The sequence below is a fragment of the Mustelus asterias genome, chromosome 14 (assembly GCF_964213995.1).
Source record: "Mustelus asterias chromosome 14, sMusAst1.hap1.1, whole genome shotgun sequence".
Lineage (NCBI taxonomy): Eukaryota > Metazoa > Chordata > Chondrichthyes > Carcharhiniformes > Triakidae > Mustelus > Mustelus asterias.
Window position 1 is genome coordinate 25,816,766 of NC_135814.1, and position 16,408 is coordinate 25,833,173.

At 42.1% G+C, this 16,408-nt stretch overlaps 1 protein-coding gene across 1 annotated transcript in view; it reads right to left on the reverse strand.

The window, feature by feature from the left end:
- The window catches only part of arhgap15 (Rho GTPase activating protein 15), a 730,777-nt gene that overhangs the window by 562,840 nt on the left and 151,529 nt on the right, over window positions 1–16,408 (reverse strand). Inside the window, exons 4-5 of the mRNA XM_078228014.1 lie at window positions 14,535–14,603; window positions 12,329–12,399 (exon numbers count right to left, since the gene is read on the reverse strand). Of these exons, the coding sequence (XP_078084140.1) occupies window positions 12,329–12,399; window positions 14,535–14,603 (140 nt within the window). The remainder of the gene's footprint in view (window positions 1–12,328; window positions 12,400–14,534; window positions 14,604–16,408) is intronic.

Genomic DNA, 16,408 nt, shown 5'->3' on the forward strand with positions numbered 1-16,408 from the left:
TAGCTTAAAATGACCCAATACCATAAAAGATCAAAGTAGTGTTGACTTTAACCACAACAAAAAGGGCTGCTGCCTTGTTCTAGATGCAGTCTGAGCATTAAGACTCGCGACATAACTTGGCCGCTGCTTCCCTGGCCTGTAATAGGCAACAAAGGCCAAAGTGCACGGGCTTGGCTCTTATGACATAAACTCTGGGTCACCCACAGGTGGACACTCGATGCCTGCCTCGCCAACAGACCTGCATCTCCTTTTCAGGAATTCCCTTTCCTTTTCCAAATCCAACACTGCCATCAACTGGCCATATTGAATGCGCATGGTCAACACTGCTTGTAGCTTCAGGAACCAACTGGTGGCAACAGGAATGTTGCTGTGGGAGCTGTCTACCAAAGGAGTATTTAAAGGAAGACCAGCAGTAAACAAGATGAATCAGGAACAAAGAAGGCAAGCTGCTTTTAAGTAGCGAATTTATTTGGCAAACAATTTCTCAGCTTCCCATTGTCAGCTCTCCACAGAAAAAATCACAAAATCAAGGAAATCAAGGATAGCTGCTTTTGAAAATTTCTAAATTTTCCTGCTATCACAATGGGCAGAATTTTCCAGTCCTGCCCACCTGCCCCAGGACTGGAAATTCCCACCCGAGGACAATGGACCTTTTGCTTGTCCGCCAAATTCTCCATCCGCTCCTCAACAAATTCCGCAGTGGGTGGGCGGGACCAGACAATTTAGACCAATTACTACATTAATTGTCACAGAAAAGACTTGGAAATCTTGAGGAACAAACAGCAAGATGGAAATCAGCATCATAGGTCTTTTCCCTTTATTCCTCTCCTTGGTGCCCGTGTTCGAATTGTTACCAGTTGCATAGGAGAGGAATATGGCTTGATGTTACGAGCATACTCTCTCTCATTGCTCATCCCTCCAAACTAAAACTACTCCATTCACATCGTCTTCAATGATTTGATTTGATTTGATTTATTATGGTGGCACAGTGGTTAGCACTGCTGCCTTACAGTGCCAGGGACTTGGGTTCGATTTCCGGCTTGGGTCACTATCTGTGTGGAGTCTGCACGTTCTCTCCCTGTGTGCTTGGCTTCCTCCGGGTGCTTTGGTTTCCCCCGACAGTCCAGAAAATGTGCTGGTTAGGTGGATTGGGCATGCTAAATTCTCCCTCAGTGTACCCGAAAAGGCGCCGGAGTGTGGTGACTAGGGGATTTTTCATTGCAGTGTTAACATAAGCCTGCTTGTGATATTAATTTAAAAAACTTTAAATTATTGTCACATGTATTAGTGTACAGTGAAAAGTATTGTCTCTTGTGCACTATACAGACAAAGCACACCTTACATAGAGAAGGAAATGAGAGACTGCAGAATGTAATGTTACAGTCATAGCTAGGGTGTGGAGAAAGATCAACTTAATACGAGGTAGATCCATTCAAAAGTCTGATGGCAGCTGGGAAGAAGCTGTTCTTGAGTCGGTTGGTACGTGTCCTCAGACTTTTGTATCTTTTTCCCAATAGAAGGTGAAGAGAGTATTTCCAGGGTGCTTGGGGTCCTTGATTATGCTGGCTGCTTTGCCGAGGCAGCAGGAAGTGTAGACAGAGTCAATGAATGGGAGGCTGGTTTGCGTGATGGACTGGGCTTCATTCACAGCCCTTTGTAGTTTCTTGTGGTCTTAGACAGAGCAGGAGCCAAATCAAACTGTGATATATCCAGAAAGAATGCTTTCGATGGTGCATCTGTAAAAGTTGGTGAGAGTCATAGTGGACATGCCAAACTTCCTTAGCCTCCTGAAAACGAAGAGGCATTGGTGGGCTTTCCAAACTATAGCGTCAGTGTGGTGGGACCAGGACAGATTGTTGGTGATCTGGACACCAAGAAACTTGAAGTTTTTGACCATTTCCACTTTGTCCCCATTGATGTAGACAAGGGCATGTCATCCACTATGTTTCCTGAAGTCAATGACTATCTCCTTTGTTTGGTTGACATTAAGGCAGAGATTATTGTTGTCACAATTGTTCACCAGACTCTCTATCTCATTCCTGTACTCTGTCTCATCATTGTCTGAGATCCAAGCCACTACGTTGGTATCATCAGCAAGCCTGAAAATGGAGATGGAGGGGAATTTGGCCACACAGTCATAGGTGTATAAGGAGTATAGTAAGGGGTTGGGGACACAGCCTTGCCGGGCACCGGTGTTGAGGATGATCATGGAGGAAGTGTTGTGGCCTATCCTTAATGATTGCGGTCTTGGGTTAGGAAGTCTAGAATCCAGTTGCAGAGAGAGGCGCCGAGCCCAAGGCCATAGAGTTTGGAGATGAGTTTTGTAGAAATAATAGTGTTGAAGGCCGAGCTATAGTCAATAAATAGGAGTCTGACATAGGTGTCCTTGTTATCTAGGTGGTCCAGGGTTGAGTGCAGGGCCAGGGAGATGGCATCTGCAGTGGACCTCTTGCAGCGATAGGCGAACTGTAGTGGATCCAGGCGATCTGGGAGGCCGGAATTGATTTGTGCCATGACCAATCTTTTGAAGCAGCAATCTGCATTGATCATTTACCCATCCACTTTGCGAACACAGTGCTGTTTCCTATTTTCTTCCTCATTGTTTGCATGTCTCCAAATAAAATATGTAGGAGGGCAATTTTCACTTTTAGATGGAATCTTGCAATAGTGGATTAGCCGCTTGCTACTTATGTCACCCAGTTTTCCTTGCATTGACTTCAATGGAAAGGTTAATTGTAGGATGTATCATCAGCAGCTGAACCATTCTGGCAAGTTCTCACCTGCACCAAAAATGAATATTACTCCCCTGGAGGTTCACCCACAACTGGGCTAATTAGAGGAATGACACTTGCCTCCCTCCAGGCGTTTGGTACAATTTCCATTGTAGTAGAATATGGGAGCATTATCATTGAAAATCATAGAATCGTAGAATCCCTACCGTGCTGAAGAGACCATTTGACCCATCGAATCTGCACCAACTCTCTGACAGATTATCTTATCTAGGCCCTCTCCCCCGACCTATCCCCGTAACCCTACACATTTATCATGGCTAATCCATCTAACCTACACATCTTTGAACAGTAAGGGGCAATTTAGCATGGCCAATCCACCTAACCTTCATATCTTTGGACTGTGGGAGGAGACCGCAGCACCCGGAGGAAAACCTCTCAGACACGGGGGGAATGTGCAAACTCCACACAGTCACCCGAGGCCGGAATTGAACTGGGGTCCCTGACACTGTGAGGCAGCAGCGTTAACCACTGTGCCACCCAAACTACCATGGTGATAGTTTGTGATAAGAGGGTTCTGCTCTTGGATCTTATTGTAAATAGAAAACAGGGAACAGTGACGCATGTAGAACAACAAAGTATACCATCAAATTCTTCAAAACATTGTAACAAATGTTCCCCACCCCAAATAGAAAACCAGACAGAAAGTGGGAATAAATGGGGGAAATGTGAAAACATTAAATAATAAGATATAGCCAATAATATATATTTTTTTAGATAGAGATTCCACAGTATTGTTATCTCCCATTGTACAACAAACTTTTCATTGAAGGAATCAAGGAAGAAGAGAGCTGTTGTCTCTCCAGTACTCACAGAAGTCTTGGCTGCCTTCTTTTTGACCTGAACCTTCCAATCATACCACTTGTTGTGCACTTCAAACTACTCTCAACCTGCTTGATAGCTATGCTCAGTTTCTGAGTGATGTTTTGCCAGTTACTTTTGGCAACATAATGAATCTCCTGCTGCATGAAGTCTGAATTCTTGGAGGCAATAAAGATGGACAAAGCATCATTCAGAACTGAATGATTCATATACGTATCTCTACTTCCTCCAGAATGACCTGCAACTACTTATCTGAATTTATTCTCCTAACTTTTGAAGAGGAAAGTAATATAGAGTCCTCTGCAGTCCTCTTGAACATCTTGCTCAATTTAAGTCCATCCTCTAAATTAGAAATTATACTGATTTCTTTGTCATTTTTATTCACTTCAACATCCAAAGGGCAGGAAACTACTGATTAATGAACATAGCTTGCATGAATGGAAGAAAATTAATTGTTTATGTCAGCTCAGACATCCCATTTTGACATTTTATTATATGTGTGTAAGGACTGATATGATTGAATGATAGTTATAATATTACATTTTCAGCTCTCAGACATAATAGAATAGGCATTTGAGTGATGGACTAAGGTTTTTTAATTGGCATCAGTGCTCTTGGACGGGCAGGTTATCTGGAAAGAAACTACAATTTAATTGGTGACATAGAATATGACTTCTGAACAAAACTCCGTGGCAGCGATATTGAGAGCCCTGATAAATGCATTGTAATCGTTCTTTCAATACTTCTTGGAGTTGGGGCCAGTAGAAAGAATAATGTTTTAATTTAGGGGGAAATTTTATAAGTAGCAGAAAGAGGAGATCAATGTTACCCTAATGCGTATTTAGCTTATTCTGGAGCAAGTACATGATTGTAGAAAAGAAGATAAGGATTCATTCAATAATTGATCCCAATTACAGAAATCAATTTCGAACATGCTGTAAAAGGGAGGGCTGGAAATCTTAATATTCATGAATAGATTTCTAACGATGATATACTTTAAATAGAATGTTTGCATTATTTGATAGCTTTTACAGTGTATTATCTGTACCATTCTGAATTATGTTTCATTGTATTTACTTCATTCAGATTAAAATTGAATTTGACTAGGATTATAGGCAAGCATTTTAAGAACACTTGCCTTAAAAGGAAGAGCTATTTTATGATGGGATAATTGCTTTCTATTTATAGATGAAACTCATGTTTACCATTCATACACAACACGATCCTACTTTGGAGAGATCAACATTTGAAACTTGAGTGGAACCAACGTTTCTAGTTTACATTTTGTTCACTTGTTCATCTGCAATGTATATAGATCTAGACATGGACAACCATCTCGAGGGAATCATAAGAGATATGTATCATTCTGAATTTCAATCTTGCGACTTACAAAGATATGAGTTAGGAGCAGGAGTAAACCATTCAGCTCCTCGAGCTTTCTCTAAAGTTCAGTAAGACCATAGCTGATCTAACTATTACCTCAACTTCACATTCCTGTTTACCCCCAATAATATTTCACCCCATTACTTATCAAGTATGTATCTACTCATGCTTGAAAGATATTCAAAGGCTCTGCGTTTACCACCTTCAGAGGGAGAGAATTCTAAAGTCTCACAATCCTCTGAAAGAAAATGTATGTCCTCATCGCTGCTTAAATGAGTGATGCCTTATTTTTAAACAATGTCTCCTAGTTCTATACTCTCCCACAAGAGGAAACATCTTTTCAATCCTAAGCCGCCTCTTACTCTTTTAAACTCCAGCAGATGCTAGCCGAGCCTGTCCAGCCTTTTCTCATAAGACAACCTGCCCATTTCAGTTTTTAGACGAGTAAACTTTCTCTGAACTGTTTCTGATGCATTTACATCTTTTCTTAAATAATGAGACCAATGCTGTACACAATACCCCAGAGGTGGGCCTGTATAACTCAAGCATAACCTCCCTACTTTGTATTTAATTCCCCTGTGCTTAACCCTCTCTCCACTCACGTTGGCTGCACCTGTAAAGACTTGATTACCTGTTAAGACTCGCATTCCAACCATTATCTTGTAATTGAGTTGGTGTCGATATATGCCCTGTTTGTGAACTGAACTCTTCACTCACCTGATGAAGGGCAACGCTCCGAAAGCTCGTGCTATCAAATAATCCTGTTGGACTTTAACCTGGTGTTGTGAGACTACTTACTGTGCCTACCCCAGTCCAACACCGGCAACTCCACCTCATTCCTTTAGTCACGCCCTTTATGACTGCTCTCCCCTAACTGGCCATGGCCACACCCTCTTTGTATCCCACTCTCCCAGTTTACTTCTCCCTCAAGTCGCTCGCTCTCCTCATGAAAGTTTCACTTTTTGCAACCCTCTTCCCTCGCTGAAACCTTGCTCTTTAAAAGATCCATATTACAGAGCCTTTAACCCGCCAGGGTCAAGGTATGTTCTCACTTTCTATACTGAAGTCCTCCCCGTCTCAATTAGCAACTTAATCAGGAAAACAACACTGTTACTCCAAACATATGAGTGACTTCTAATCCACACAGAGGTGCTTAACACAGGGTAGAGAAAATGATTGGAAAAAAAATCTCACCCAACCCACACAACACAGACTAACTTTGGACCCGACTATAATTTTAATTCATAGAATCATGGAATCCCTACAGTGCAGAAGGAGGCCATTCGGCCCATCAAGCCTGAACCGACAACAATCCCACCCAGGCCCTATCCCAAGCTCTATCCCTGTAACCCCATGTATTTACCCTGCTATTCCCCCCGACACTAAAGGGTAATTTAGCATTGCCAATCAACCTAAGCCGTACATCTTTGGACCATGGGAGGAAACTGGAGCCCCCAGAGGAAATCCACGCAGACACGGGGAGAACATGCAAACTCCATACAGAAAAATCACCCAAGGCCTGAATTGAACCCCGGTCCCTAGCAGTGTGAGGCAGCAGTGCTAACCACTGTGCCACCATGCTGCCCTTCCTGGAAAGAGAAGTTGTAACTCCCTCTAATTTATTTAAGATTCCAAATTGGTGAGTAGTCATTGCACATTGAAGTGAATGGGTTAAATCAAGAAACAAAACTAACCTGTTTCCCTTTCCTTCCCAACCACAACCCAAGCAGAGAATAAAGGGACATTTTATACAGTTAGACCATAAGACCTAGGAGCAGAATTCAACCACTCAGCCCACCGAGTCTGCTCCGCCATTTAATCATGGCTGATATTTTTCTCATTCCCATTCTCTCGCCTTTTCCCCATAACCGCTGATCCCCTTAATAATCAAGAACCTGTCTATCTCTGTCTTAAAGACACTCAATGACCTGGCCTCCACAGCCTTCTGCGGCAAAGATTTCCACAGATTCACCACTCTCTGGCTGAAGAAATTCCTCCTCATCTCTGTTTTAAAGGATCGTCCCTGTAGCCTGAGGTTGTGCCCCCTGGTTATAGTGTTTCTACTAGTGGAAACACCCTCTCCATGTCCACTCTATCCAGGCCTCGCAGTATCCTATAAATCATTATAGCTTCCCTTGCCCAAGCTGTGGCCACACCAATCTTAGAGATCAAAAACAAATTGTAGGAAGTTTTCATAGATTGAATTCCCTCAAAAAAAAAATGATTTTGGGCAATTCTGAAGAATCATCTTTCACAACAATGCTTTCAAATTATTTCAATCAATAATTGCGAACATAACTGTGCACAACAGCCAGTCAATTCTATTTTGCATAAACAGATGACCCCATTCCACTCTGTTAAGCCTCCCAGTCCTTATTTTAAACCTTTCCAACAAATATTTTCCCACCTTCACCCTTTGAATTCCTGATACGGATCAGCTTGGATGGTGGGAGTTGGACATACTCGTTCATCTCCAGTTCCCTAATTAGAGAGTATTGGCTGTTTGTGCTCGATTACGCTGAGTAAAACCTTGGACGAGGTTTTCCAGCCCCGCCCGCTGACAGGATTTGTCTGTCCCACTGAAAGTCAATTGGTTTGTGGCTGGGCTGGCTGAATTTTCCGCGGTGGGTTCCTGTCATGACTGGCCCAGATAATCACAACCCTAGTCCCGTTGTGGTCATTACTAGCGGTATGTCTGACCAGCCACAGCTTCATCCTTTCAATATATTGCTGGCACTCAGAATAAACAGGGATCATTTCAAATAGCTGATGGATGACCAGAGACAGATTTAAGGTAATTGGCAGGGGAAAAAAACAGTGAGTGGTTAGGATTTGAAGTGGGCTGCCTAACAGGATGGTGGATACCAGATTCAAAAGGGAATTGGATAAACACTTGAATAAGATAAAATATTGCAAGGATATAAGGAAGGAGCTGGGGAATGGGACCAAATGGATTATTCTTCACAAGAATCAACACACACTCCATGGGGCGAATGGCCTCTTGTGTTGTATTGATTCCGTACTCCTTCAAGCAATTGTTACCTGGAAAGAAAGCATTTGGAATAGCCATATCTCTGCAGGTCCAGCACACACAGCATTCAGATAGAATCAAATTAAACACATTGCGGAAAGTTAGAAGATGCTTTCAAAAGCAGATGTGTTTTAGAACAAGGTTCCCTGATGATTGTATTCCTGTATTGCCAAAATATTTTGCAACATGTTATCATTTGAGTTTGACGTCAACAGATCATTGCAGTAGAGACAATGTCATGTGAAGAGTGCCCATTCAATCTAACTTCAATATCTAAATATTTCCCTGAGATTGATATCTGATATGAGTGCCCTCCATGATACAAAGACAAGAGGCATCGCACCTGTAATGGCCTTTTTGAGAACTTTTGCCAGTGATAATATTAAACAGACATGAAAACAGAAAGCAGGTCATCACCATTGAAACAAATTGACCAAAGTTTAAGATAAATAAACTGACACATACTGCTCCAAAGCATTTAGTCCAGATACATTGAACAACTGAGTTAACAATCACATCTTCATTCGTTCATGGGTTGTGGGTGTCACTTATTGCCCATCCCTAACATGCCCTTGAGAAGGCATCACATCTTTCAGGAAGAACACAAGCATCACAAATGAGGAAGTTATTTAACATTAATTAATTTGTTGGACAGGTGAAAAACTGGAGAACACGCAGATCTAGATTAGATTGCCTTTAAAATAAGCGATTAAAATCCAGTCAGGATCTTACCGTAATTGTTGAAGAGCAATCTTTCATGGTGACCTCTATGCTACTATTAGGAGATAAATAATGTCGGAGGACTACTTAATTACAGGATAATATCACAATTTCACATTGTTGATCATGTAACAAGAACATTGCTAGAAAGTGTGGCATAAATAATGTTCAGAGCTTTGGAAATCTGAAAAATTGCAATTCGCTCTGTTAGAGCATTCCTATCCCATATTTCTGTTGAAGTCATTCTATGTATGGGAAGAAACACAAACTCCCTCCAATCCGGGTCAACAGTGTAGAGGCGAAACTTTTTGAGACAAGCAGATGGGTGGAGATCAGGAAAGAAATTCAAACCGGATCACTGACTGAATGAATGGCATTTCTTACAATCTAAAGCAGCAATTTTAACTGCTACACGGGGATATTTTTGGAATGAGTGAAATTGCTCGGGAGACAGGAGGTGGGAAAGAATAAATCATTTGAATGAAAATGACTTGGCGATTTGTGGGTTATGGATAGAGAAATGGAAATCTCATTAATTCAAGTCAATTTAAAGACAGCAGAAATGTTTTAGAAACCACAAGCCAATCATTGGATTGAAATAAAACTGAAAGAAATCTTTTTTATTCAAACAATTGTCAAGTCTGAAAAAAAAAGTTCTACCACCGAGTTAGTCAGACTGGGTGAGCTGGTGCAAGGATCTATCATGGTTAAGGAAGGAACAAGTAGCTTCTTTTATATATTTATGTATAAATATATATATATATATATATATAACATGTACAATGTATGAAAGCATATAGGATCCACGGACAAATCCCACAGAATTAGAAGAAGCAACAATTTCTCAAAATCCTTCCCTAATCATCAAAATTTCATCACATAACTGTGTCCAAGATGAAAGAGAGAATTTCAGATATAATGGCTTCATTGACTCTTACCCTATTTATTAAATGTCAGGAGGTCAGGTTCAGTTCTTCTTCAAGTTCTAATTTTAAATGCTATCTTTCTTCCAGCTTCCAATAAGGCAGTGTTTTAATTTGGCCAATGAACATAAAAGCAAGGATGAGTGGATTATATACGAGAGATATCAACATAACACGATTTAGTGAGGAATTTATTCAGATCCTTAATTCTCCATTAACAGTTTAGTTTTCACAGAACTCCCTCTGCACCAGAACTGTGCCAGTCTCAAAAGGAAATATTGTACCTTTGCATACTTGAACAGTTCTCACGCCACGCTAGTGTGCTGATGCACGCCGTTTGAAAACCACTGCGCAAGGACACTCGGCTCCCTCTGCATCTCAGAGCTCTGCAATCTCTCACCACTGAGATAATATGCTTCTATTTTTATTCTTACTGCCAAAATGGACAACCGCACATATTCCCATATTATACTCCATTTACCAGATCCTTGCCCACTCACCTAATTTATCTATATCCTTTTGCAACCTTCTTACATCCTCTTTGCACTTTACTTTCCTGCCTATCTTTGTGTTGTTAGCAAATTTAGCAACCTTGTCATTGAACACTTCATCCAAATCGTTCAAAATAAATTGGAAAGAGTTGCGCACCCAGCATGACCCTTATGGCACACCACCCGTCACATCCTTTCAACCAGCCAATGCCTCTTCTCTGATTCCTGTCAACTAGCCAATCTTCTATCCATGCCAATATGTTAGCTCAGTTGGCTGAACAGCTGGTTAGAGATGCGGAGCAATGCCAACAGCGTGGGTTCAATTCCTGCACTGGCTGAAGTTATTCATGAAGACCCTGCCTTCTCAACCTTGCCCCTCACCTGAGGTATGATGATCTCAGGTTAAATCCCCACCATTCAGCCAATGGTTATCTTTTTACATATCTAGACTCTTAAAAAAGGTTTATTATAAGTTGATTCTGGCAGTTATACTCACTATATGACCTGACTATACAAAAGCTTGGCGACAGTCTCACACCATTTGGAGAATGATTGAGGAGAAACGTCTTCACCCAGAGAATGGGAAACCTGTAGAACTCGCTGCCACAGAAAGAGGCCAAATCATTGTATGTTTTCAAGGAGTTAGATATAACTCTTCTGGTGAAGGGGATCAAAGGATATGGGGGGGGTGCGGCGGGGGGGGGGGGGGGGGGGGGGGGGGGGGCGGAGGTGTTATCAGGCTACTGAGTTGGGTGATCAGCCATGGTGGATCAGGCTGGAAGGTCAAATGGCCTACTCCTATTTTCTATGTTTCCATTTATGCTACACACAGGTACATTTTATTTTTCACTTCCTTTTGAAGTCAACAGTAATTTTAATGTGCAAAAAAACTGTATTACTACTGGAAAGAGTGCAACATGGATAATGCAATTGCAAGTTCAGACCTTAAATGCCCTAAAGTGGTGGGACTTCCCTGAAGGCAGTTTGCAGGGTTGTTGAGATACATCAAAATCTCTGAGGTTGGCCAACAATTGGGAATTAGATCTCAATAGATCATTTGGACAAGGTGCCAATGCCACAGAATGTTCTTAATGAGAATCTCTAAATGAGAATGGATCAATGTTCGACCACTTGCTTTGCTGGCAACAGTCCAATGGTAACTCTCTGGTCTGGAGGAGAATGGGAAGGGAGCAATTGTTGGCAACAGCAGTGCTGAGGAATTACATTCTTCCTTACTCCATGTAAAGTCTGAATGTTCTCCCTTTTGATGGCACTTCTGGACCACGTCTAACCCGGAAAACCTGGGGAAGCAGGCACGCACCTTCTGTTCATGGCAGCCCAATATACCTGAATGGATTCTAAAGTTACCATATTCAAAGGGTCCAATGTCTATTTCATAGAATCATAGAATCCCTACAGTGCAGAAAGAGGCTATTTCCCACCGAGCCTGCACAGACAACAATCCTACCCAGGCCCTATCCCATAACCCCACATACTTACTCTGCTAATCTCCATGACACTAAGGGGAAATTTATCATGGTCAATCAACCTAACCCACACATCCTTGGGAGGAAACCTGACCACCCGGAGAAACCTACACAGACACGGGGAGAATGTGCAAACTCCACAAGGCTGGAATCGAACCCGGGGTCCCTAACGCTGTGAGGCAGCAGCTCTAATCACTGTGCCGCCTCTAAAATTACTGAGTCTGTGGATTACTAAACCATTAACAATGCCAATAAACCTCCGCCTCCCTAATTTTTTGGAAAGTTGGCCAACTTAATATTGGGTCGGACATCTTTCAGGTATCTTTGCGTTGTGTGATGAGCTCATAAAACAGGTGCAGCAGGGTCCAATTTCTGTCTTAAAGTTGCTTAATGATTAGCCTATATATACATATTATCCATCAAAGCCATTATTATTCCATTCACTGCAAATTCCAGACATGCATCAAATGTGCGCTGCATTACACAAGAGAGCTTAGTGAACAGAATAGTATAATGCACCAGAGGTCTCTTTGGATTGAACACTCATACCTCTAATTGTATTAGTGATATCCTCTGTGAAAATTGAAAGTAATATAAAAATAGGCAAGTCTTAGTGACAGCCAAACAAGTTCTGGATGCCTGCCAATGCAGAACAGAAAGACTAGAAGCTTTTCAAACATACCTCAGTTTTTTGCCTCCCTCTGTAATCTTTGCTTTATTGAGGAATCCATTTTTCTCCAGTGGTTGCAGACACTGAAATTAACAGAAAAGGACACGGATGAAAACGAACCACATAAATGGCGAATGTGACTGAATACAGCAAAAACGATAGTTCAGTGATATCAAGGTCAATCAGTTCATTTATTAGTGTCACAAATAGGCACTGCAATGAAGTTACTATGAAAATCCCCTCATCGCCTGTTTGGGTACACTGAGGGAGAATTTAGCATGGCCAATGCACCAGCATGACCAGCACGTCTTTCAGACTATGGGAGGAAACCAGAGCTCCCAGAGGAAACCCACGCAGACACGGGGAGAACATGCAGACTCCGCACAGACAGTGACCCAAGCCTGGAATCGAACCCGGGTCCTTGGCACTGTGAGGCAGCAGTGCGAATCACTGTGCCACCGTGCCGGCCATGACAATCCTTATGCATTTCCACATTTAATGACCCAAATATTGGAAGTAGTGAAAATGTTTGTTTCTGAGCACATTTGAATAATGATATAAATCACTTGTCCAGGTGATGCAGTGAAGAAGTGTTGCACTTTTTTCCAGAGGGTACATTAAACCAAAGGTCTGTCTCCCCTCTTAGATGGAAATAAAAGGAAGAGAGTTCTCCCCAGTGTCATGGATACCATTTAGTCCTCAAAATATATTATTAAAGTAAATTCTCTGGTCAAATTGCAGTTGGTGGGAGCTTGCTATGTGCAAATTGGCTGCCATGTTTACTTCATGGCAATAATAACTGCACTTCGAAAGTCTTTTGTTGGATATGAAGCATGTTGGCATAACCTAAGGTTGTGAAAGGAGCAAAGTGAATGAATGTCCTCTCTTTCACACTATTAAACCGTATAATTAGGAAGTACATTTGTAATGAAGTTGTTTGTACCAAGCGCTGCAAAAATAATGTTTTACGCTTCCGACTTTACTGATGTGTGGCACACATTTTAGAACCTGTTTTAAGCAAGTATGCTATTCGTAGGCAATCCAGTTATGTTGAGTTGTGTGAATCACTTCAGGGAGATCTAAGATGGAATCCAAAGTATGTGCAACTGTCTGTACTCACAGGTAAATATAACACAAGAACAGAAAATGCAGGAAAATCTCAGCAGGTCTGACAGCATTTGTGGAGAGAGAATAGAGCCAATGTTTCAACTCTGGATGACCCTTAGTCAGAGCTGAAGACAAAGGAAATCAGATAAGATTTATACTATGAGGGTGAGGGATTGAGGGGGTAGGGGGTGGGGGGGAGTGGTTGGGGGGCTGTAATTGATAGGACTGGCAGAAACACAAAGGCAAAGAGAATGTAAATGGTAATGATAAAGGCTGAGAATAGTGCTAAGAGCGTCCATTAAGAGATTGGAATGTGTGAATGGCAGAACAAAGGTGGAGAGCTGAAGAATATGGGAGTGGCGATGGGAGTGGGAAACAAGATGCAAAGCGAGATTTTAGAAGTGGAAGAATAAAAATAAGAATAAAGTAATAAAAATGGATGAATAAGATGAAAAGAAGAAAAATAGGTAACATAAATATAATATTGGTAACCTACAGCTGATGACTTTTGACATTTAGTTATTGATCACTGCCTGTAGGTAGGACAGTAAAAACAATAAGACAGTCCCAGAAAGACAGGATAGGAGATGTTAGTTGGAGGGAGGAGGCACTAGGGTGTCATTAATTTGGGAACATGAAAAGAGAGAGCACAATCTGGTTAACTAGGGTTAATTCCTCTATTATAGTTAACCATGTCTACTTACTAAAACTTCATGTCACAGTATGTATCCTGTAAGGGTTCAACATGTCAAAGACAAACCCCTAAGAGCATGAAAGACCATTTCCAATTGGAAAGTGACATGGGCCTTGTCACTTTCAATGTGCTGGTGGTACATTGAGGTCAACGGCTTTCCACAACCAAGTTCCAGGTCGAAGAAATTGATGCCGGAACAATCTCGACAGCATGATTAGTGTTTGTTGTACTCTACTTACTTCCAGACATGAACAGTGGCCTGGAAATGTATTTCTATTGAGCAAACCACACTTACACATGTCAGAACGAATTAGAGTCTTTCTGTCTTTTTCTTTAACAGATATAAGCCTCCAGTTGCCTCATATGTGATGGAAATACATTCAACCTGATGACATGCAAACTAGTTCTTCCACTTACCGACTGATCCACCATGCCAGTAATTTCGGAAAGATTGTGCTGAGAGTGGTTTCGCCTATGACGGGACACCTGCAAGACAAAACCAAAAAACCTAATTTTTATTCAGATTTACCACCTGGCCAGCCAATGTAACATCACCACGAAGAGCAAAAGCCATTGAATATACACACATTGATCTGACAGTCACAGCCAGCAGTTGAGATACTGGCACTGTGATATGTTGGAGAGTAGTGCAGAGTCGGAATCAGCACATGGTGAGTCACTGATCTGAGGGACGGCACGGTGGCACAGTGGTTAGCACTGCTGCTTCACAGTGCCAGGGACCCTGGTTCAATTCCGGCCTCGGGTCACTGTCTGTGTGGAGTTTGCACATTCTCCCCGTGTCTGCGTGGATTTCCTCCGGGTGCTCCGGTTTCCTCCCACAGTCCAAAGATGTGCGGGTTAGGTTGATTGGCCAGGTTAAATTGACCCTTGTGTCAAGGGATTAGCAGGTTAAATATGTGGGTTACGGGAATACGGCCTGGCTGGGATTGTGATCGGTACAGACTCGATGGGTCAAATGGCCTCCTTCTGCACTGTAGGGATTCTATAAATTCCCTACAGTACAGAGGGAGGCCATTTGATCCATTGAGTTTGCACCGACTGACAACATCTGTGGAGACAGAATAGAGCCAATGCTTCGAACACGCGTGCGGTGCACATGCACATGCGTCTTCTGCTGCGACAGCAGCCTGGCTGGCGATTTAAGCCCCTCCCCTTCTCCTACAGGCGAGGAATGGTTTAGCCTATTTTTTCATACAATAAGTGCATAAAACTTTGGATTTCCACTCGCCCAAAAAATGGATGAGAAACTCTCCCGTTTCCCCACCCATCCTGGACTTAGAATCTTTTTGGTAAGATCCCCCTATGATTCTATGATCTGAAATCTCCTTTGAATCAGCAAATGTTGGGCAAAGACATAATTGATTATTGACTGAAACCTGGCCAATAGCACCTCAAGTTTACTGAATTATACTTATTTGAATGGATAATATGTTCAGGTATTTGCAGTAGTTGAAGCAATAGGTTCATCAATAGTTTCACCAGACCGCTGGTCACAGGTTTTATGCATCACAGGCTGATCAATTGACAATGAGAAACTTGGATGAGGTTTTGATTGAATGCTGGTCACAGCAGCTACAAGTCATGAACAATGGATGAATATGATCATAGTTGCTTGTGCACCCTAATTTTTAAAGTTAATTTATTTATGAGTCACAAGTAGGCTTACATTAACACTGCAATGAAGTTACTGTGAAAATCCCCTAGCCACCACACCCCTGTTCGAGTACACTTGAGGGAGAATTTAGCATGGCCAATGCACCTAACCCGCATATCTTTGGAGTGTGGGAGGAAACCGGAACACCCGGAGGAAACCCACGCAGACACAAGGAGAACGTGCAAATTCCGCACAGTGACCCAAGCCGGGAATCGAACCTGGGTCCCCGGCGCTGTGAGGCAGCAGTGCTAACCACTGTGTCAGTGTGCCATCCAATTTTGAACACAATGTGATGGGCATCCACAAACAGAAGTAATTAAAGGAAACTTGCCATCCTAACCAGTGAACAGAGACGGCTTCAAGTGAATTGACTCCAGTGCCAATATAAAATATCACGGAAATTCCAGTGTAATGGGATCATTCACTTCAGTTTTAAATTCTGCAATTGTTTGTACTTTTTTAGTCATTTCCAGCTAGATTGTGCTGATATCTGGGTAAAAATCATGTAAAAACTTCAGAGCTGGAATCTTATGGCTGTTCACGCCGGTGGGATTTTCCCATCCCGCTGCAATGAACGGAGATTTGGCTGGGCGCCAAATTGTGGCGTGAACAACCA